This window comes from Ovis canadensis, chromosome 24 (genome assembly GCF_042477335.2).
Source record: "Ovis canadensis isolate MfBH-ARS-UI-01 breed Bighorn chromosome 24, ARS-UI_OviCan_v2, whole genome shotgun sequence".
NCBI lineage: Eukaryota > Metazoa > Chordata > Mammalia > Artiodactyla > Bovidae > Ovis > Ovis canadensis.
In genome coordinates, this window is record NC_091268.1 from 54,100,596 (window position 1) to 54,120,501 (window position 19,906).

A 19,906-nucleotide genomic window follows, 5' to 3' on the forward strand; every position below is an offset into this window, starting at 1 on the left:
CTGTGCCCCGTGGAAGGCCTGGGAGGAGACTCTGAGCATCTTCGTGAAGCCTGGGGTCCGCTGGAATTGGGTTGGGTTTCCCTTTCTGATTGTGAATGATGATTCTTCATGATGGGCGCCCTGTGTGTTCCATGGGCCTGGAGTTAAGATGCTTGTGTGGGTGGGCAGGTAGCACAGAGGCCGGGGACCAGGCAGGGGGACCAGGCCCCCCTCAACCTCACTCTGTGATGAGAGGGGTGGAGACTGCCCCCAGCTCCCCACTGCAGGCTGTGCTGGAGGATTTCTCCTGGAGTCGGTGGGCTCTTGTCTGACTCTCACTGGCCCCCCTCCGGAGCCCTGGGGGGCCCCCCCACCCTTTTCGGGGAACCCAGGAGGCTATGGCTGTATCCCCGGGGGTGGATGTGAGGAGTGGAAGACGCGTGCCTAGACTCTGAGGAGAGCTGAAGGTAGCGCTGAGGGTGTGTGTGCGGAGCTCAGAGGCAGTCTGGAGACGCTCGTGGGGCTGGGGTGGGGGTCAGCTGCCCGACTCCCACCCCAGGGGGACCAGGCGGGAGGCCTGGGCTGGCACGTGTATCCTCAGGGGTCTGGGCTGTGTGTGCCTCCCCTCCCAACCCTGACATGGGTCCGTCTGCTTTGGCCCTGAGCAGAGTACATACAACGCGGCCCCTTTAGGCCAAGAGTTGATGCCTGCTCTGTGCCAGGCCTTGGGCGCCCCTGGAGAGCCCTCAGCCCCGCTCGCAGGGAGGGCATCCTCCCCTGGGCTCATGGCATCTCCATTGCCAGGTTGTCCTGGGCAGCGGGCTTCTCTGAGGCCCCGGGGAGGCCCCCTGAGGTGGGAATGAGCGCAGGGTCCAGGTGGAAAAGGAGGCGGCGGCTGGGATTATCTCCTGTGGGCTCTGAGATCTGATCCTCTGCTTCAGGGGTGTCACTGGGGAAGCGGGTGGGGACACTGCAGTTGTGCAAATAAACGCCAGCGTCCTGGGGCTGGCGAGCCCGTCTCACAGAGTTGCATGCTGCTCCGGGGGAGTGGGGAACACAGGCTCGCCTGCGTCTCCAGGCCAGGGGCCCCCAGGGGAGGCAGTTTGGGGCGCCGTTGAACACTGTGGCAGGCGAGAGCCGTTGGTGGCATCCGGGCCCCAACGCCCTGCCGGGCCTGGGGTGCCGCTGGGCGGGTTTCACAAGCCGGGGCAGGGGCAGGCCCGGGGCAGGAAGAGCTGGGGGCTGATGTAAGCCCTTGTGCAAACCCCTTCCGGAGCCGGCCGCCCGCCTGCCTGCCAAGGAGGAAGCCGGGGCCTGGGTGCCCCGAGGCCCCGCTGCCCAGGCTGGGGCCACACGGGCCGCCGGACCGGCCACCATGGCCCTGGGGCCCGAGGGCTTGGCGCTGGAGTCCGGTGAGGGGGCCGGCGGGGCTGGCACTGGGGGGCACCGACGGGGCGGTGGTGACGCCACGTGTGGCCAGAAGGTGTCCTCCCATAGCTCTGGGAGACAGGGAGAAGGCCCTGCCCCTTGCATCCTGGGGGGACGCAGTGGCCGTTCAGGGTGCCCTGTGCCCCCCGGGAGGTGCTGAGGGGGGTCTGCAGGCCCTCGGGGTGGGTTGAGGGCCCAGGTCGGGTGGGGTCTGCAGGCCCCCAAGGGCTGGGCTGGGGCCCCCTGGCTACCCCGAGTCTTACGTTGTCTGCGTCCCCACGGCCACTTCGCTCTGGGCCGATGTAAACAGTGGACTTGGAGAGGTTACCTGGGGGGCACACGGGGAGCGCTCCTCTCGGACGGCCAGAGCTGGCGCTTGGTGCCCTCCGTGGCGGTGCTGAAGTTTATTATCGTTAAGTGCACCCTTCTTGCTTCACTACACTTATCAAGGGAGGTCTTATTCTCTCCATTTTGTTGAGGAGCAAAGGCCAGGGAAGGGAAGCCCCCTGCCCAGGTCTTGTAGGCATCCCCCTGGGCTGTGAGCAGGGCCCCTGCCAGGGTCTCCCCCTAAGGGTGGGTGTGGGGCAGGAAGGAGGAGGCCTCCCTGTGGCCGGGGCCTGGCCGACAGGGGCGTGGCCGGGGTGGGTGTGGTTTCCACCGGGGCAGGCGGGCTGTCTTGCCTGCCTCCCCTGGAGAGACCCCAGTGGAGGGACCCCCAGGGCTCCCTTGCCTGCTGCTCTCATTCCTTCCCCGGCTCACTGGCTCATTCCTGTGGTTCTGGGTTGCCTTCAGAGTCCCTGCTCACGGGTCGTGGGGGTCAGGCACGGCCCATCTCTGAGCCTCAGCATCCTCATCTGTTAAATGGGCACACTGTTCCTCCCGCACAGGGTTGGCTGAGAGTTGATCCCGGTGCCTGTCCAGGGTTGCTGTGGGGTCCTCGGAGGTCCTTCTCTAACTGAACCAGGGGTTCCCCCGGGTCCAGGCACTCAGAACCTGAGTCCCCTGCCACCTCCTCATTCTGTGTCCTCTGGAGGTCCCTGCTCCCACTCCCCCTCCCCAGCCTCAGCTTTCAGCTGCAGATGGGGAGAACCACACTCTCTCCGGTATAGGGAAAATAACGCCCGTCTGCCAAGAGTGCTGGGTGCTGTGGAGGCACCTGGGGTCTCTTTCTCCAGCCTGGAGTCTTGCTGCGTTGACCCAGGCTGGTCCTAAAGTCCAAGGCACTGGGGTGGGGCAGGGCGGAGGCAGGGAATTGGGGTGGTGGGCTGGGCAGCGGGGGCCTGCTGGCTGCCTGACGGCCCCCTTCTCTCTGCAGGCGAGGCCTTCTTGGGCAGCTTTGTGGCTGGCGGGATGGGGCCAGCGGCCTCATCCCATGGGAGCCCGGTGCCCCTGCCCTCTGACCTCTCCTTCCGCTCCCCCACCCCCAGCAACCTGCCCATGGTGCAGCTGTGGGCCGCGCACGCCCACGAAGGTAAGGAGCGAGCCGGGCGGGCGGGCCCGGGCCGCTGTCCCCAGCACTTCTCAGCCTGCCCTCTCCCCTTCGCCCCACGGTCACCCCTCCATGCTGCGTGTGGCCTGCGGGGCCCAGCCCTGAGCCTCCGGCCTCCGCTCTGTGCTTCAAGCGCTCGGCGACTTGAAGGCTTCACACATGCTGTTCCCTTGCAGCCCCTCACCCCCGCTCACGGGCTGTCTCCTGTTCATTCTCCAGGGCTTGGCTCACCTCCCCTGCGTGCATTCTCCTGCTTGCTTGTGACCACACATTTTATCTGTGTGTTTGTTTTCATGAAATACCTGTCTTCCCAGTGGGCCGAGCTCCGAGGGCCGGGCCCAGTTTGTTCCGCTCACCGCCGTCCCCCTGGTGCTTAGCTCGACAGTAACTGTAATTGTGGGAGCAGTGGGGCCAGGCGCCGCAGGGCTCTCTTGCTGCCGTTCTGCAGTGGCACTCCTAAATGTGGGCGGGGGGTCTGCCGGTTGGCTTCCTGTTGGGCCTCCCTGGAGCCTCAGTTTCCCCTCTGTCCCTGAAGGGATGGGCCTGGGGGTCGCCGCGTTCCTCCCGGCCCTGGGGCTCTGGTGGATTTACATGCTGGGTGCTCACTGGCACCTGGTGCCTCTTTGGGCGTCCTGGGGTGTGTGCCCGGCTCCCAGAAGATCGGGGTCTCAGGAGCAGCTGCTGCAGGTTCAGGCTTTCCTGGGCCTTTCACCGCCCGCTGTCTCCCCGCTTCCTCCTCTGTGCCTTGTCACTGAGCACTTCCGTCACTGTCCTGACTCATGGGTGTCCCACACAGAGGGGGCCATCCACCGCTGGGTCTGGGACGCCGGGCAGTCCTTCCGGGCTGGGGTCCCATCTGAGCTTCGTGCTTCCACCAGCCCCGGGAGGGTGGGGCGAGGTGGGGGCTACCTCTGGTGCCTTGTGCTATCTGCTCGCCCCCCTGCTTTCCCTGGGGCTTCCCAAATGGCGCTAGTGGTAAAGAACCCACCTGCCAGTGCAGGCGACATAGGGTTCAATACCTCGGTAGGGAAGATCCCTTGGAGGGGGGCATGGCAACCCACTCCAGTGTTCTTGCCTGGAGAATCTCATGGACAGAGGAGCCTAGCAGGCTACATACAGTCCAGAGGGTTGAAAAGGGTCAGATACAACTGAAGCAACTGAGCTCTGCCTTCCTTGACTCCCTTTTCTCCTCTGCCAACAAATACCAGTAACCATAGCAACAATATTGAACACACAGTGGGTTTCCGCCGCACAGAGCGCGGCGCAGTGAAACTCTTCATCCTCAGAACAAGCTGTGAGGGAGGGACCGTCATGCCCATTTTACAGATGCAAAAGCAGCAGGACCAAGCGCTGTTTCAGTGATGAAATGACCCATAGCATGTTCCTCATTGTTTTGTGATGGTCGTCAGTGTCCTTGCAGTTGGGGCTGTGGGAGGAGAGACGGGCCCAGTGTGGCCGGGGATAGTCTTGCCTTCCTGGCCTCGGAGGGCGTGGCAAGGGGGTGCCAGTGGGCCCGGGGTCCTGTGTCACCCACAGCCCGGGCTGAGAGGCTGCCCCTAGGGCCCCGGGCCTCCCCGTCTCCCAGGCCTCCCGGGCCTTCTCCTCTTTGTACCCTTTTCGGCCTCTTGTTTCTTTCTCTGTGGCCACTCTTTCCTGTCTTCTGTGCCCTGTAACTTACAGCCCTGGTTCTGGGCATCATGGGTGGGAGTGGAGGGGGCTCGAGAGGTTAGGAGGATCCCCGGCAGGAAGAGTTCCTTCTTAGCAACACCTGCCTGGGAGACCCAGCAGCTGGAGATTATGCTGGGTAGGCTGAAGTTCAGAGAAGGCAAGGGACCTGCTGGGGTTACACAGCAGAGGAGTTAAACCAGTCCACCCTTCAAACAAGGTCCATGTTGGGCTGAGGTTAAGAGCCCTGGTGACCTCAGTTCAAAGGCAGGCTCCTCTGTTAGGGGTGGGGTGCGGAGGGGGCCTTGGGCAAGTGGGCCTTTCTGAGCCTCAGTTTTCTCATCTGTAAAATGGCGATATTAAGAGTAGCTGCCTCATAGAATTTTTTTTTTTGTCTCTGAAATGTGAATGTGAATTGAACATAGGCAAAGCAGTTGAAGGGCTTGGCCTCTGACGAGAACTGCCGTCTGCATCATCGTCGTCATTGCCCTCCCCTGGACCCAATTTGCTTCCCTTCCCGGGGGATTCAGGAGTCCCAGGGGCTGCCTGGGACCGGAAGGAGGCCTGGTGTGCCAGGACTGGGAGGGGCCCATCCCCGCTCTGGGGAGCTGGTGCTAAACCTGGGCTTCCAGAACCAGGGGGAGGGGCCTGACAGCCACGAGAAGCAGAGAGAGTTGGGGGAGCCCCCTGGGGGAGGTGCAGGGGTCTCAGCCGCGTCTTCTCTCTTGCAGGCTTCTCCCACCTGCCCAGTGGGCTGTACCCACCCTATCTCCACCTGAGCCACCTGGAGCCCCCCAGCAGCGGGAGCCCCCTCCTCAGCCAGCTGGGTCAGCCCAGCATTTTCGATACCCAGAAAGGTCAGAGGGGAGGAGTGGTGGGGAGACTTGGGGGTGGGCTGTGGAGAGGGGTTGGGGGGAACCACTACCCCAGCACTCCAGACTGCACCCTGGCTGTGTTTCCCAAGACTCCAGCCCCGAGAGGCTCCCGGGGCCCACCCATAGCCTTCTGGCACCTCCTAGCTACTGGGTCCTCATCTAATCCTATTGGGCCCTCTGTGCAGCTCTAAATTCTGGCCTCTCCCCCTTTCACAGATGAGGAAACTGAGGCTCAGAAAGGTTAGTAGGTGGCCAAGATGACGTTTCAACTTGTTTTTCATCCATTTCCAGAGCTGTCCTGTCCCAAGCCACACTGCAAGCAATGCGTGTTCCTCCTGTGTGCCCCGGGGTCCAGGCACCCCGTCCCGGCCTCCCCTTGGCTCTGGACCAGGCAGTGGGGGCCCTGGCTCACGTTTGCGCTCTTTCTTTGCAGATGGCTTCTACCTGCCTGCCCCGGGGGCTCCAGGTGCCCCGGGCGCCCTGCACTCTCACACGGCCTCCTCCAGAACCCCTGGCGGCCACTCCTCGGGCGCCTCGACCAAAGGCTCTTCTCGGGAAGGTCCAGCCAAGGAGCGAACGGGCCGAAGCGGGGAGCCGCCCCCACTATTCGGCAAGAAGGACCCGAGGGCCCGGGAAGAGGCGGCTGGGCTGCGCGGTGTGGTGGACCTGACCCAAGAGGCAAGGGCGGAAGGCCGCCAGGACCGAGGGCCCCCACGCCTCCTCGAGCGCCTGTCCCCCTTCCTGGCCGAGCCGGGGCCCCTGCGAGCGCCGGGTTCGACCACCGCCGAGTCGAAGGGCAAAAACCCGCCGCCATCACTGCCGCTGAGCCTCTGCAATGGCACCGGCACCGGGGACGTGGGGCTCCCCGCATTAGTGGCCGAGGGGGCCCGCGGCACCAAGGACATTGCGCGCCAGGACGAGAGCTCGCGGCTGCGGCGCGCAGAGGCCCTGCTGCCCGGGCCCTGCCCCTGCCCCTCGCCACTCCCGCCGCCGCCACCGCCGCCAAGCAAGGGTCCGCCTGCGCCCCCCGCCGCCTCCGGGGCCTTCGCCGCACCGCAACCCGCCCCCACCGGCGTCTACACCATCTTCCCCGCGGCGGCTGCGCGGGAGCCGGGCCGCGAGCACCGCGTGGTGGCACCCACCTTCGTGCCTTCTGTGGAGGCCTTCGACGAGCGCCCGGGGCCCATCCAAATCGCGTCGCAGGCGCGTGACTCCCGGGCTCGGGAGCGCGAGGTGGGCCGGCCCGGGGTCCTGCAGGGCCCGCCCGGGTCTCCGCGGCCACCCCCGGACCGGCCTGAGAGCCTCCGCGAGAAGAGCTCCGTGATCCGCTCGCTCAAGCGGCCGCCGCCCGCCGAGGCCCCACCGGCGCGGGCCGCGCGCGCCTCCCCGGACCCCCGGGCCTACCTCCCCGCCAAGGAGCTGCTCAAGCCCGAGGCGGAGCCCCGGCCCTGCGAGCGCGCCCTGCGCGGCCCCGCTGCCACCGCCGCCTCCCAGCAGGCCGCCAAGCTTTTCGGCCTGGAGCCCGGGCGGCCGCCCCCGCCCGCCGGTCCTGAGCATAAGTGGAAACCTTTCGAGTTGGGCAACTTCGCCACCACGCAGATGGCTGTGCTGGCCGCGCAGCACCACCACGCCAGCCGCGCTGAGGAGGAGGCCGTTGCCGCCGCCTCCAAGAAGGCCTACCTGGACCCCGGGGGTGCGCTGCCCCGCGCCGCGACCTGTGCCAGGCCAGGTGCCGACATCCATGCCGCGGCCCACGGGCCCGGAGAGGCCTCCGCCATGCAGAGCCTCATCAAGTACAGCGGCAGCTTCGCCCGCGAGGCCGTGACCGTGCGCCCGGGCGGCTGCGGCAAGAAGAGCCCCTTCGGAGGCCTGGGCACCATGAAACCCGAGCCGGCACCCACAGCTACCCCGCGCGCCCAGACGCGCCTCCCGCACCCCGGGGGCCCTGCAGCATCCAGTGGCCGACAGCTGAAGCGGGACCCGGAGAGGCCCGAGAGTGCCAAGGCCTTCGGCCGTGAGGGCTCCGGGGCCCAGGGTGAGGCGGAAGTGCGACACCCGCCTGTGGGCATTGCCGTGGCCGTGGCCCGGCAGAAGGACAGTGGCGGCAATGGCCGGCTGGCACCTGGGCTGGCAGAGCAGGAGCGGTCCCTGTCGCTGAGCAACGTCAAAGGTGAGTCCTGGGTCCCACCTCCGCCCCCTGCACCTTTAATTCCCCTTCACCTCCCTACCTCTGCGCTCCTTTCTCCCTGCCCACCGCCCCTTCCACACCCTTCTCTCGAAACCCTCCTGGTTCTTTTTGTCCTCTCTCCCCCTTGTGGGCTATGACTGCTACTTAGGGTTTATTGCTTCTTCTGTTATGCACGTAGAAGAATGTGTAAACTGCAGGAAAGGAGAGGGAAGTAAAGGGACCGCTAGATTTGTTTCCGTGACCCTGAACACCTAGAGGTCTTCTGCCAGATTGATTTTCCCATCCGATCTGCAGAGCTCCCAGTGCGCTGTGATCTTGGGTTCTGCTTTTTTTTTTTTTGCCCAGGTAGGTAGGCTCTTGCTTTTGCAAACTCTTTATAAGTAGCAGTTTTGATGGCCTCTGTTGTTCCGTCCAGAGCACTCACCATAGCTACCTTCGCCATTCCCTAGTGGCGTTTCAGCTTTCGCTCTGATGTTTTTGTGTTTAGGAAGTGGCTCTGAATATTTTTGTGCATTGCGCCTCCCTGATATTTTGAGTCATTTTCTAAGAATAGATTCCGACGAATAGATTAGCTTTAAGCTTTCAATTCTAAGTCCTTGAGGGAGGTAATCGTGCCTTACTTACCTAGTTCTGTGTTCCCAATACCTAGCGTGGCGCCTGGTGCATAGTAGGTGTGTGATAAGCGGGGGAATGAGTGACTGAGGGTGACCGTTTGAAGCCAGGGTCCCCTGGCGTCCCTGTGGTCTCGACAATGGATGACTTCTTAGGTAGTTAGAGATTTTATATGCTTGTTTGCAGTCTGTTTCATTTTAGACTACTCAGAGTTGTGTTTTATTAAGAAAACAAATGTTAAGCTGGGTAGGCAGTAATGATACATTTCTTTTAATTACTGATGAAGTTGAATATCTTGTCCGAAGGGGGTTGATTGGTTATATTTAGTTTTGTCCCTTGCATATTTTCCCAGTTGGATTCCTTCCTGGAATTTTGCATAGTTGATACTTACGGCATTTTGGTTGGAACTCTGGGCTTCGGCTGCCCAGAGAGAGCCCAAGTGAAAGTGAAGTCGCTCAGTCGTGTCCGACTCTTTGCAACCTCATGGACTGTAGCCTACCAGGCTCCTCTGTCCGTGGGATTTTCCAGACAAGGGTCCTGGAGTGCGTTGCTATTTCCATCTCCAGGGGATCTTCCCAACCCAGGGATCGAAATCAGGTCTCCCGCATTGTGGGCAGATGCTTTACCACCTGAGCTACCAGGGACGCAAAGAGAGAGCCCAGCATTGAGCCAAAGGCCCCACCTGCAGGCTGGGCACCGAGGCCCCTCTGCTGCCCCAGGTGTGTTAGTGTGTGGAGGTGTGGGCGTGGCTGGCTGGGGTCAGAGCCCTGGCAGGCTCAGAGCCAGTGACGCTTAGGGAAGCTTTATTAAATCACCGACTGAAGCCATGGTTCTGTGTGGAGCACCCTGCCTGGAGCCAGAGAGGCCTGCCCTCAGATCCTAGAAGTTCACTGAGGCCTTGCCTTACTTAGTTGGCAATCGAAAGTCTGGGTATCAGCCCTTCGCTTGGAGGTGGCTGGGTGGGTGGTGGACAAGCCCTCTTACTAGGTAGATCCTTCTGGAGAGAAAAGACCTTTTGGAGGTCCTTTTTGTAGAAGAATGCTCAGGGAAGCGATACGGCCCTCCTGCTGGGATCACTTCCCGATACCTAGCTTACCTGTCTCTGTCCCAGGGATCTGTGTCTGTGGTCGTGAGTGTGTGTGTGAGGATGTGTCTGAGGGAATGTGTGTTTGTAAGAGTATAGGTGAGAATGTGTGTAAGTGTGTGTATGTGTGTAAGTGTGTGTGTGTGAGAATGTTTGTGTATGAGGGAACGTGTGTGAGAGAGGGAGAGAATGTGTACGAGGAAACGTGTGTGAGAGAATGTGTGTGAGGAAATGTGTGTGTGTGTCAGAGTGTAGGTGAGAATGTGTGTGTGAGAGAATGTGTATGAGGGAATGTGTGTGTGAGTGTAGGTGAGAGTGTGTAAGAGTGTAGGTGAGAGTGTGTGCGAGTGTGTGTCTGAGAGAACGTGTATGAAGAAATGTGTGTGTGTGTGTCAGAGTGTAGGTGAGAATGTGTGTGTGAGAGAATGTGTATGAGGGAATGTGTGTGTGAGTGTAGGTGAGAGTGTGTGCGAGTGTGTGTCTGAGAGAATGTGTATGAAGAAATGTGTGTGTGTGTGTCAGAGTGTAGGTGAGAATGTGTGTGTGAGAGAATGTGTATGAGGGAATGTGTGTGTGAGTGTAGGTGAGAATGTGTGCGAGTGTGTGTCTGAGAGAACGTGTATGAAGAAATGTGTGTGTGTGTGTCAGAGTGTAGGTGAGAATGTGTGTGTGAGAGAATGTGTATGAGGGAATGTGTGTGTGAGTGTAGGTGAGAGTGTGTGCGAGTGTGTGTCTGAGAGGACGTGTATGAAGAAATGTGTGTGTGTGTGTCAGAGTGTAGGTGAGAATGTGTGTGTGAGAGAATGTGTATGAGGGAATGTGTGTGTGAGTGTAGGTGAGAGTGTGTGCGAGTGTGTGTCTGAGAACGTGTATGAAGAAATGTGTGTGTGTGTGTCAGAGTGTAGGTGAGAATGTGTGTGTGAGAGAATGTGTATGAGGGAATGTGTGTGTGAGTGTAGGTGAGAGTGTGTAAGAGTGTGTGTCTGAGAGAACGTGTATGAAGAAATGTGTGTGTGTGTGTCAGAGTGTAGGTGAGAATGTGTGTGTGAGAGAATGTGTATGAGGGAATGTGTGTGTGAGTGTAGGTGAGAGTGTGTGCGAGTGTGTGTCTGAGAGGACGTGTATGAAGAAATGTGTGTGTGTGTGTCAGAGTGTAGGTGAGAATGTGTGTGTGAGAGAATGTGTATGAGGGAATGTGTGTGTGAGTGTAGGTGAGAGTGTGTAAGAGTGTAGGTGAGAGTGTGTGCGAGTGTGTGTCTGAGAGGACGTGTATGAAGAAATGTGTGTGTGTGTGTCAGAGTGTAGGTGAGAATGTGTGTGTTTGAGCGTGTGTGTGTGTGTAAGAGAGTGGGAGCTGAAGGCGAGGAGGGGCCAGTCTGGGGACGCGGCCTTCAGGAACCTTGGGGCTGAGGCTGCTTTCCTGTTTGCTCACGACAGTTGGAAAGTAGGTGATTGGAACCTTGACGTGAAAAAAGGTGAAAGTGTTGATCGCTCAGTCGTGTCTGACTCTTTGCGACCCCATGGACTGTATAGCCCACCAGGCTCCTCTGTCTATAGGGTTCTCCAGCAGGAACACTGGTTTGGGTGGCCATTCCCGACCCGGGTGGAACCAGGGTCTCCCCCACTGCAGGCAGATTTTTTTTACTGACTGAGCCGCCACCTGTCCTTAAAAAGAAGTCCCCATAAGAAGTGGGCTTTCCCTTACTCTGGATGGCCTCAAGGGAGGAAGGAGCTGGCACCACCCTGACTGGCGCTGCTGGGCCCTCCCAGCCTCCTGGTTCCTCCTGGGGAGTGAGCCCTTTCCCTGGCAGTGGGTTCGAGTCTAGGCTCTGCCTCTTGCTGCCGTGTGCCCTTGAACCAGAGGCCTAAGCCCCCTGAGCCGTGGTGTCCACGGTCACTGCGTGGCGCTGGGAGGGCTGCCTCGTTCCCTGGCGCCAGGTGGGCTGATGGGCAGCAGGTGCTTCATACACAGGCCTCCCTTTTCTGTGCTCACATTCAGAGTCTTCAGGGCTCAGAGTTTCTGCCCTAAGCCTGAGATCTTTTTTGAGAAATGTCCCGAGGGGGCTCACTCAGGGTCTGGTCTGGCTGCCGGGACCTCGGACCCTGAGATGGATGAAGGATGGGCCTTGTGTATGCCTGTGAGCCCCCAGGCAGCGGTGCCGATGCTCGAGAGGCCAGCAGACCAGCACTGTCCCTGCCATTTAGCTGGGGGCGGGTACAGGCAGCCCCACATAGCCCTGGCCAGCGTCTCCTCCCGCAGCCCCCAGCGCAGGATCTGTTCATCCCCCAGCTTCCAGATGGGAGAGCAGTGCCTGTGGAAGTGGAGTGACATGCCCTGGGTCATGCGGGCTAGAGCAGGCGGGCTGAGCTTGAACCTGAAGCCCAGGGCTGTGCCTCCCACCTCTCCCCTTTGCCCGTTGTCAACTCTGTGGTGGCGTAAAACGGGACCAGATCTGGGGGGCTGTGATGGTGCCCCCCGAACCCTGCTCCACTGTCCGTATCACCCAGCAGAGCCGGGGTTGCACTGGCTGTAAGCCGTGGCGTTGACCCCAGACTCGAACGAGCGCAGAGTCAGCCGGAGCCGTGCAGATGGGAGTCCAGGAGGAGGTTGCCATGGGAACCGGGCCTCAGCCTGGGCAATAATGGCTGGGATTAGAGGCTGTGACCCACAGAGAAGCTGTCACTGCTGGGGACACGGGCCCCGGGGCGGGGCTGCCGTTTCCCCGGTGCTCACCCTGGGCAGGCTCTCTGCTTGGGGGCCCTGCACCTGTGTCGGGAGCGGCCGGACAGCTCATGCAGACCCCGACGCCAGCTGGGCGCCTCCTCGGCAGTCAGGAGTGTGACCTGGGCAGTGCCTCTGCCTGTCTGTGCCTTGGTCCCCTCATCTGGGGCGGCTGGGGTGAGGGCGGGGACTCCTCTCCTGGGTTGACGGCCACTGGATGAACGTGTGCACGGAGCGGCCCTCGGACCCTGCTCATGCCTCCAGGGCTGAGGAGGAGGGGGTCTTCTGTGTGTGTGGGACCTTGGGCTTGGCTCCCTTCTACCCCACACACATGCCTCCTGGAGGAACTGGCCCCCCGCCAACCTGAGCTCGGCAGAGACAAGCTAAGGGCCCTCTTGGTTTGCTTGTTCGCAGGCGGTTTTCAAAGCCTTAGTCAGATCACGTCTCATCCCTGCTCAGCACCTCCTCTGGCTTCTCCTTTCACCTTGGATGGAATCTCAACCACATTCCCTTCCACGGCCTGCAAGACCCTGAGTGCAGTCTGCACCCCGCCCTTCCCCTGCCTGCTTCCTTCCTTGGCATTCTTGCCCTGGTGAGGCAGGCACACTCCTGCCCCAGGGCCTTTGCACCTGCTGCTTGTTCTCTCTGCATCTCCCTCTAGATGTCCTCACGAATTCGTTCATTTGCACTCCCATGATACGCTGAGCACCTTCCTGTGCCAGGCGTTGTGTAAGGGGAGAGGTGGATTCCTTGGAGTGGGACTGCTCAAGCCAGAGCAGTGCACCGTCTGATGGAGGAGGCGGACGGTGAATAACCAACAGGCAGTGTGTGATGTGCTCAATGTAGTGAGGGAGACAAATACGGGAGCATGATAGAGGAGAGGTGGTCTGGGAGGGCTTCCTGGAGGAGGCAGCATATGGGCCGAGGTCTTCCTGGGGAGACTACTGCAGGGGCCGGGCACAAGCACTCTAGGTGGAGGGAGCAGTGTGTGTGGCCCTGAGTGCGACCGGGGGTGCACTGGACAGGACATCTGGGCGGCCTGGCACTCTAGGAGGGACAGGGTGAGCAGGGGCTAGGGGGAACAGGTTGAGGCAGGAGGTTGGGGTGGTGCCTGGGCCACGGTGGTGGAGGGCATGTCACATTTCTTTGGACAGCGGAATTTAGAGGGAGCGGTCTGGGGCTCTGGACTAAGGGACCCTGCAGGTGGTGGCTTCTCCAAGCTGGGCTAGCCTGCGTGCAGGCTTCTAGTGGGGCCTGCAGTGGGAAGCCCCTGAGGCCTGTGCAGTGGCAACCAGGGCGGTGGACAGGAGTCAGGCCTGAGGACTGAGCTCCTGGGGACTGGCCACACTCCAGGCACGTGACCCTTCTGGGAGCACCAGGAGCTCTTTGCCAAAGCCTCTCCCCCAGGGCAGCATGGCCCCATGCATGGAGGGCCCTTGGGGTTTCTGTGGGCCTGGGAGGCTCTCCCCCGAGAGAAGGCGTGTGTCCTGGTTTCTCAGTCCAGCTGCAGGACTCTGAGTGGCCCTGCCCAGAAGTGTGGCCGCCCTTTAGGGCCTCGTTCCTGAGGTGGGGCCTGTGAGGAGGGCCCCTTCCAGCCCTTGGTGAAGGGGGTGGGCGGGAGGGTGGGTGCAGGCTACCCTTTGACTTGGGAACCGCACTGACTCTGGCGGCCTGGGTACCCTGGCTTGGTCCCACCTTTTCTCCCACTGCCTTGTGCTTCCCGGCCTTCTACCACGAGCTGGGCACAGTCATGGGGCCTGGGCGCTGGCACAAACAAGAGGGTCTGCTCTGGCCCCGTGTGGAGTGAGGTGGCGGGTGGCCTGGGACTCAGCTCTGTGACCCACAGGGGCGAGGTGGGAAAGACTTCTTGACCCATTCTCACCCCGCCCGCCCGGTGCCCCAGCTCACTGGTTCTTCTCTACTTAGCTGTGCATGTTGCTTCCTCGTTGCCCCAGGGGGTTCTGGAACCTCCTGGGCCTGCCCCTGGTTGGCCCCAGCCTGTCTCCAGCTGTCTTTTGAGGCGTATCCCTTCCCCGACCTGCTTAGTCCATCGGGCGTATGGGCTCATGGCTCTCCCTCCCTGCCTGGTCGCCTCCTGTTCCCGATGGTGGGCTCCCTCCTTCCTGAAAGGAAAGCCTCTCCTGGGGAACAGTTCTCAGGAGGTCTTTGGGAGCTCCTGGTGTTGGGGGTGCAGGAGGGAAGAAATGAGGGAGAGGCCGACGGCAGCATGCTGTGTTGGATCCCCCTGGGGGCTGTGTGGGGGTGGGGGGCCTGCTGGTGGACCCTGGAGACTGGGACACGTGTCTGCAGCAGAGTAGTAACTGACAAGGTCCATGTGCCGGCGGGCTGGGGGCGCCTTCCTCCCTGAGCGCATCTCTGGAGCTCCAGGTGGGTGGGCCCTGGCCCCGGGGCAGCTGATCCCAGGGAAGGAATTGGTCTAGCCTCAGTGGGTTTCTCTTTTGGTTTTGGTTGCTGCGCGTGGACTTTCTCGAGTTGCTGCTACTGGGGCATCTCTCCAGCTGCGCGTACTGACTTCTCACTGCTGTCGCCTCTCTTGTCGCAGAGCACGGACTCCAGTGTGCACGGGGTTCAGTAGTTGGGGCTCCCGGGCTCTGGAGCATAAGGGCTCAGCAGCTGTGGTGTGTGGGCTTCGCTGCCCGGTGGCGTGTGGGATCTGCCCGGCCCAGGGATCAAACCCACGTCCCCCGCGTTGGCAGGTGGATTCTTCCCCTCTGAACCAGCAGCAAAGTCCTTGGTTTCTCTCTTGAGAAAAGTCTTGGCTGCTGGCTGAGTGGTCTCTGCCACCGGTGGCTGTACCCGCCTCCTGGGTCCTGGCCTGCCTCCGCAACTGTGCACGCTCTAAATTTTGGCTCACAGTGTAGAAGATAACCCGGGGCTGAGGGGCTGAGGAAGGTGGCGAGCGAGGAGGGCTGAGTTCCCGTGCAGTCGGTCAGGGCTTTGGGAGGGGCGGGGAGCCCAGGGGAGGTGCAGCGGGACCAGCTGTGGGGGGCTGGGGGTGCCTCCTGGGCACCAGGGCCTAGCTGGGCCAGCTGGGGGGCAGCCCCACACCCTCCAGTCGCCCCCCCAACCCCATGCGCATCGGGTTCTCCGGTTTCAGTTTTCCGTCTTGATTTTGAAGAGATCAGCCACACATGTGCAACCGCCGGAAACATGGCAGGGCCTCCGGGTGGCGGCTGGCTCCCCCGTGACCTGGGCTGGCTCCCCAGTGACCCGGGCTGGCTCCCCCGTGACCCGGGCTGGCTCCCCAGTGACCCGGGCTGGCTCCCCCGTGACCCGGGCTTGGCTCTGCGTCTGCGTGGCGACTGCTGTTTTGGGTTGTGGTTTTCCCTCGTCTTGACCCGCCCCCAGCACCTGCCTTTCCGGCACTAAAGGAGGGAACCCCGCCCCGAGTGCCGCCCCGTTCATCCTGGGTTGTGGCGCCATCTCTTTTACGGGTTCCTGCAGCTTCCCGCTTACCTGGGAGAGTTACATGTGGGCTCTTGAGGGTGGTGGAGGGTCGTTTCTGGGCGCTAGCCAGGGTGAGGGACCCCCTCAGATGCTGAGAGCTTGTTGGGGGCTCTGAGTGGGGCTCACTTCCTGCCCTCCTGCCCGCCTAGGGCACGGCCGAGCCGACGAGGACTGTGGCGATGACCGGGCCAGGCACCGGGAGGAGAGGCTACTGGGGGCGCGGCTGGACCGAGACCAGGAGAAGCTGCTCAGGTGAGGTCTGGGGGGCCCCCCGGGGCGGGGTGGGTGGCCCTGCGTAGGTGCAGGGTGGCCCTGTGTAGGTGCGGGGTGGTCTTGAGCGAGTGGGACCTCTCCCAAGGAAGGCCTGGGGCCCCTATGGTGAGCCCCAGCTGGCTCTTCTGCCCCCGGGTGCTGAGCAGTGGCTTGGTGTCCACCGGTCCCTTGGGACGCCCCTTTTTTTCTCCCCCTCGTCCCGGGGCCGTCCCAGACTCACCGACGCCTCCGCTCCCCTTCCAGAGAAAGCAAGGAGCTGGCGGACCTGGCCCGCCTGCACCCCACCAGCTGTGCTGCTAATGGCCTGAACCCCAACCTCATGGTGACCGGGGGCCCGGCACTGGCGGGCTCTGGTCGCTGGTCCGCCGACCCTGCGGCCCACCTGGCCACTCATCCCTGGCTGCCCCGCTCGGGTAGCACGTCCATGTGGCTCGCCGGACACCCCTACGGTGAGTGGGGGCTGGGGATAGTGGAGGCCTGAGTGTTTCCATCAGAGCACTGTGCTGGGGGCTCGTGTGGGGCAGGACCCCTCCTTTCATCCCCCTAGTTCACCTCTCTCCCTTGTCCGAAGTGGAAAAGTGTTAGTTGCCCAGTCGTGTCCTACTCTTGCGACCCTGTGGACTGTAGTCCTCCAGGCTCCCTTGTCCATGGGATTTCTCAGGCAAAAATACGGGAATGAGGTTGTGATTTCCTTCTCTGGGGGATCTTCCCGACCCAGGGATTGAACCCAGGTCTCCCTCATTGCAGGCAGATTCTTTGCCATTTGAACCACCAGGGATGCCCAAGCAGGGTCATTATTGATGGTTGCAGCCTCGTGGGGTTCCTCTGCCAGGCCTGTTGGTGGACAGTGGTCAGAAGGGGTGACGGGAGGGTTCACAGCCAGCCAGCCCTTATCCTCGGCTTCCTCTGTGAAGGCCCAGGAAGGGAGGGGAAGTAGGGAGTGGCCCCCAGCACTGACTTGGGCCCGGGTCTCTCCTAGGCTTGGGCCCCCCTTCTCTGCACCAGGGCATGACGCCTGCCTTTCCGCCTGGCCTGGGGGGCTCCCTGCCTTCAGCCTACCAGTTTGTCAGGGACCCCCAGTCAGGCCAGCTGGTGGTCATTCCCAGCGACCACCTGCCTCACTTTGGTAAGTGGTGGTCCGTGGTTGGGGGCAGGGGCTGTGATGGCCTCATACAGTGAGACTGTCTTTAAGGCCATGGGCCTCCTGTGGTGGGGAGGGGGTGTCACGGAGCCACAAGGGTCCTTGTTCTGATGAGTTCCGACCCAGAACGCCCATGTGGAGAACCCAGGCAGGGCTGCCCGGGTGGGGGGCCTGGCCTCCGCCGCGGTGCCCCCAGCCCTCGGGAATCCAGTTTGCAGCACACTGGGTGTAGTGGGAGGAGGTGTGGAGTTGCCGCGTCGGCCACTCCCGCTGTGTGGCCTCCGGGGCCCCCAGGAAGCACCCGGAGGCCCAGCTGAGCCCGTTCTGCCGCTGTGTGAGCGCGCGGTCCCTCTCTGGGCCTCGGCTGTGAAGCGGGGTGACGGGAGTCGGGAGCTGGGTTCAGCCGCACGGTCTTCTCGCCCACAGCGGAGCTGATGGAGCGGGCCGCCGTGCCGCCCCTCTGGCCCGCCCTGTACCCGCCGGGCCGCAGCTCCCTGCACCACGCCCAGCAGCTGCAGCTCTTCTCGCAGCAGCACTTCCTGCGGCAGCAGGAACTCCTCTACCTGCAGCAGCAGGCGGCCCAGGCCCTGGAGCTGCAGAGGAGCGCCCAGCTGGTGGTGAGTTGGGGTGGGGCCGTGGAGACCCTTCCCAGAGCTCCCTCCCACTGACGGCGCGGCAGAGGGGTCAGCCGGCAGACAGTCCAGTTCTGGACGGGGAGGGAGAAATGGGAGGTCAGGGAGGGCCCCCCGGAGGAGGTGGCGTCTGTCCGGAGACCTGAAGTCAGTTGTGGAGGAGCCCTCTGGGCAGAGGGGATGGGGTGAGCAAGCCCGAGAGGCAGACAGAGCCTGGCGGGGTTGGGGAGCCATGGGGAAACTGAGGCAGGAGAGGGGGCCCCTCCTGTGGATGGGAGGTGTTTGCCTGGGAGCTGAAGGGATCCCAGTGGGCTCCTGCCGTTTCCTGAGCCCCGCCTGGCCCAGCTTGGGCCAGGGCTGGCCTCCACCCACGTTGCCTGGTCCCATGAGATGGGCGACACTTGGTGTCCTCCTGTGTGGGTGGACTCCCCAAAGCCCACGCCCTCCTGCCTTCTTGAAGGTGTTCCTGGACGCTTGTCCTCTGCCCGGCCGCGTCCCTCCTTTTTCGTGCGGCAGCTGCTCTGAAGGAGTCAACAGAGATGACATACAGAGAAAGGGGCCCTGGTTTTGAACCTTTTAATTCTGCTGTGCCTGGCTGAGTGCCTTCGGGCGAGTGAATTCACCTCTCTGGGCTCCAGGTTTCCTCCTGTGGAAATGGAGCGGCTGTTAATTTCTGTGTCATCGACTTCTTTATTGAGATTTCACAGTGATGAGGGTTGGGGGCTCAGAGCCCTTCTTAACGGTGTTTTTGTGTGCGGACAGCCTGCTGGGCCCGGGCTGATTTTGAGCCGTTTCCTCACAGCCTAGGAAGGGCTCGCTGTCGGAGGTGTTTGAGACCTCGCTGTGATAAAGCAGGAGGGGATTCTCAGGTAGTGAGTCCTCCGTGCAGGCAGCTGTCCTCAGCCCATGGTGGTGCATCTTCAGGGGTCTCCCACCTCTGCCTGGCCCCCCATGCTCTGTCTCTGGGGGTCCTAGGGGAGGGTCAGGGTCTAGACCGGAGTTTCCCCCAGCCCCGTGTGCTGGAATTCTACAAGGAATGCTGTGCTTGTTATGCGAGCCGGGACGGAATGTCTGTCTCAGGCAGGGTCCTGCAGGCCCTGACCCTGCCTGGCGTTCTCCGTGGGCTCGGGGGAGCCTGGGAGGACGGGGCCGGTGCTGGGTGATGGGTCCTGCCGCGCTGACCCTGCCTGCCGGCCCCCTCTGCAGCAGGAGCGGCTGAAGGCCCAGGAACAGCGGGTGGAGATGGAGGAGAAGGTGAGCAAGCGCAGCCTGGAGGCCGCGGGCAAGGCCGGCCTGGGCGCTGCGGGCCCGGGGCTGCTGCCACGGAAGCCCCCTGGCCTGAGCACTGGCCCCACGGGCACCTACAGCAAGGCCATGAGCCCGCCGCCTTCTCCCCGTGCGTCCCCCGTGGCTGCCCTGAAGGCCAAGGTCATTCAGAAGCTGGAGGACGTGTCTAAGCCGCCCGCCTACGCATACCCCGCCACGCCCAGCTCCCACCCCAGCAGCCCGCCGCCCGCCTCCCCGCCGCCCACCCCGGGGATCGCCCGCAAGGAGGAGGCCCCCGAGAACGTCGTGGAGAAGAAGGACTTAGAGCTGGAGAAGGAAGCCCCCAGCCCCTTCCAGGCCTTGTTCTCAGGTGAGAGCCAGGGAAACGGGTGTCCCGGGCGCCACTCACTCGGTTCAGCCGCTCCTTCCTTTCCCCGTTGAGTGCCTGCCATGTTGGGTCCGCCAGGAAGTTCCTTCTGGTGTTTTGGCCAAACTGGTATGTGGCCTGCTGGCAAGCTCTGGAACGAACCGTCCGCCATCACCTCTCTGGTCTTCCCTCCGCTGGAGGGTCGGGGGAAACGGGTGCAATGTTAGAAGCAGGTCCTGAGCTCAGGAGGCCTTGTTCTGAGCGCGGAGCAGAGCAACGTCTGCGAGGTGTTTGGCACCACGATGCCTAGCCCACAGGGGCCGTGTCTTCCGGGTCGTGCCCCTGCCCATGGGTGGCATGCACGTGTCCTGTGCCCATGGGGACATGCAGCGGGAGGCCTCGACGGGGCCTGAGGCTTGTGTTCCTCGTCCCATGGGAGGACGTGAGTTCGAATTCCAGAGTTCAGATTTCAGCCTCTGGGATGCTGTGTGTGGTCTTGGGCTGGTGGCGTCCCTCTCTTGGGAGAGCCGATGTCTTGCTAACAGTCGAGTCGAGGGTGGTGCACAGGCCAGGCTGTGGCGTGGGGTGGGGTGCTCCGTGTATCTGTCTCCCCTCGTTGGTTCCTGTTCAGCCCTTACTGCTTGTGCCCCCCACCCGCCCCCCGGACGGGGCCTGATGCTGCGGTCAGCTGCACGCCACCCTGCTCTCCGGGTGGGG

General features: G+C 62.4%; 1 protein-coding gene and 1 long non-coding RNA gene across 6 annotated transcripts in view; both read left to right on the top strand.

Moving 5' to 3' along the window:
- Positions 1-19,906, top strand: part of TNRC18 (trinucleotide repeat containing 18) — an 87,356-nt gene that overhangs the window by 24,351 nt on the left and 43,099 nt on the right. For 2 of the 5 annotated variants that reach the window (XM_069571349.1, XM_069571351.1), the window contains exons 3-10: positions 2,723-2,878; positions 5,293-5,418; positions 5,870-7,606; positions 15,660-15,762; positions 16,027-16,232; positions 16,763-16,909; positions 17,351-17,541; positions 18,763-19,192. In XM_069571349.1, the coding sequence (XP_069427450.1) occupies positions 2,723-2,878; positions 5,293-5,418; positions 5,870-7,606; positions 15,660-15,762; positions 16,027-16,232; positions 16,763-16,909; positions 17,351-17,541; positions 18,763-19,192 (3,096 nt within the window). Of the gene's footprint in view, positions 1-1,339; positions 1,392-2,722; positions 2,879-5,292; positions 5,419-5,869; positions 7,607-15,659; positions 15,763-16,026; positions 16,233-16,762; positions 16,910-17,350; positions 17,542-18,762; positions 19,193-19,906 lie in introns of those variants that run through there. The other 3 variants (XM_069571352.1, XM_069571350.1, XM_069571353.1) reach the window with 3 other exon arrangements.
- Positions 7,853-10,481, top strand: LOC138429627 (uncharacterized). Its single transcript, XR_011252867.1, has 2 exons — positions 7,853-9,629; positions 9,724-10,481. It is a non-coding gene; the product is annotated as an uncharacterized lncRNA (long non-coding RNA).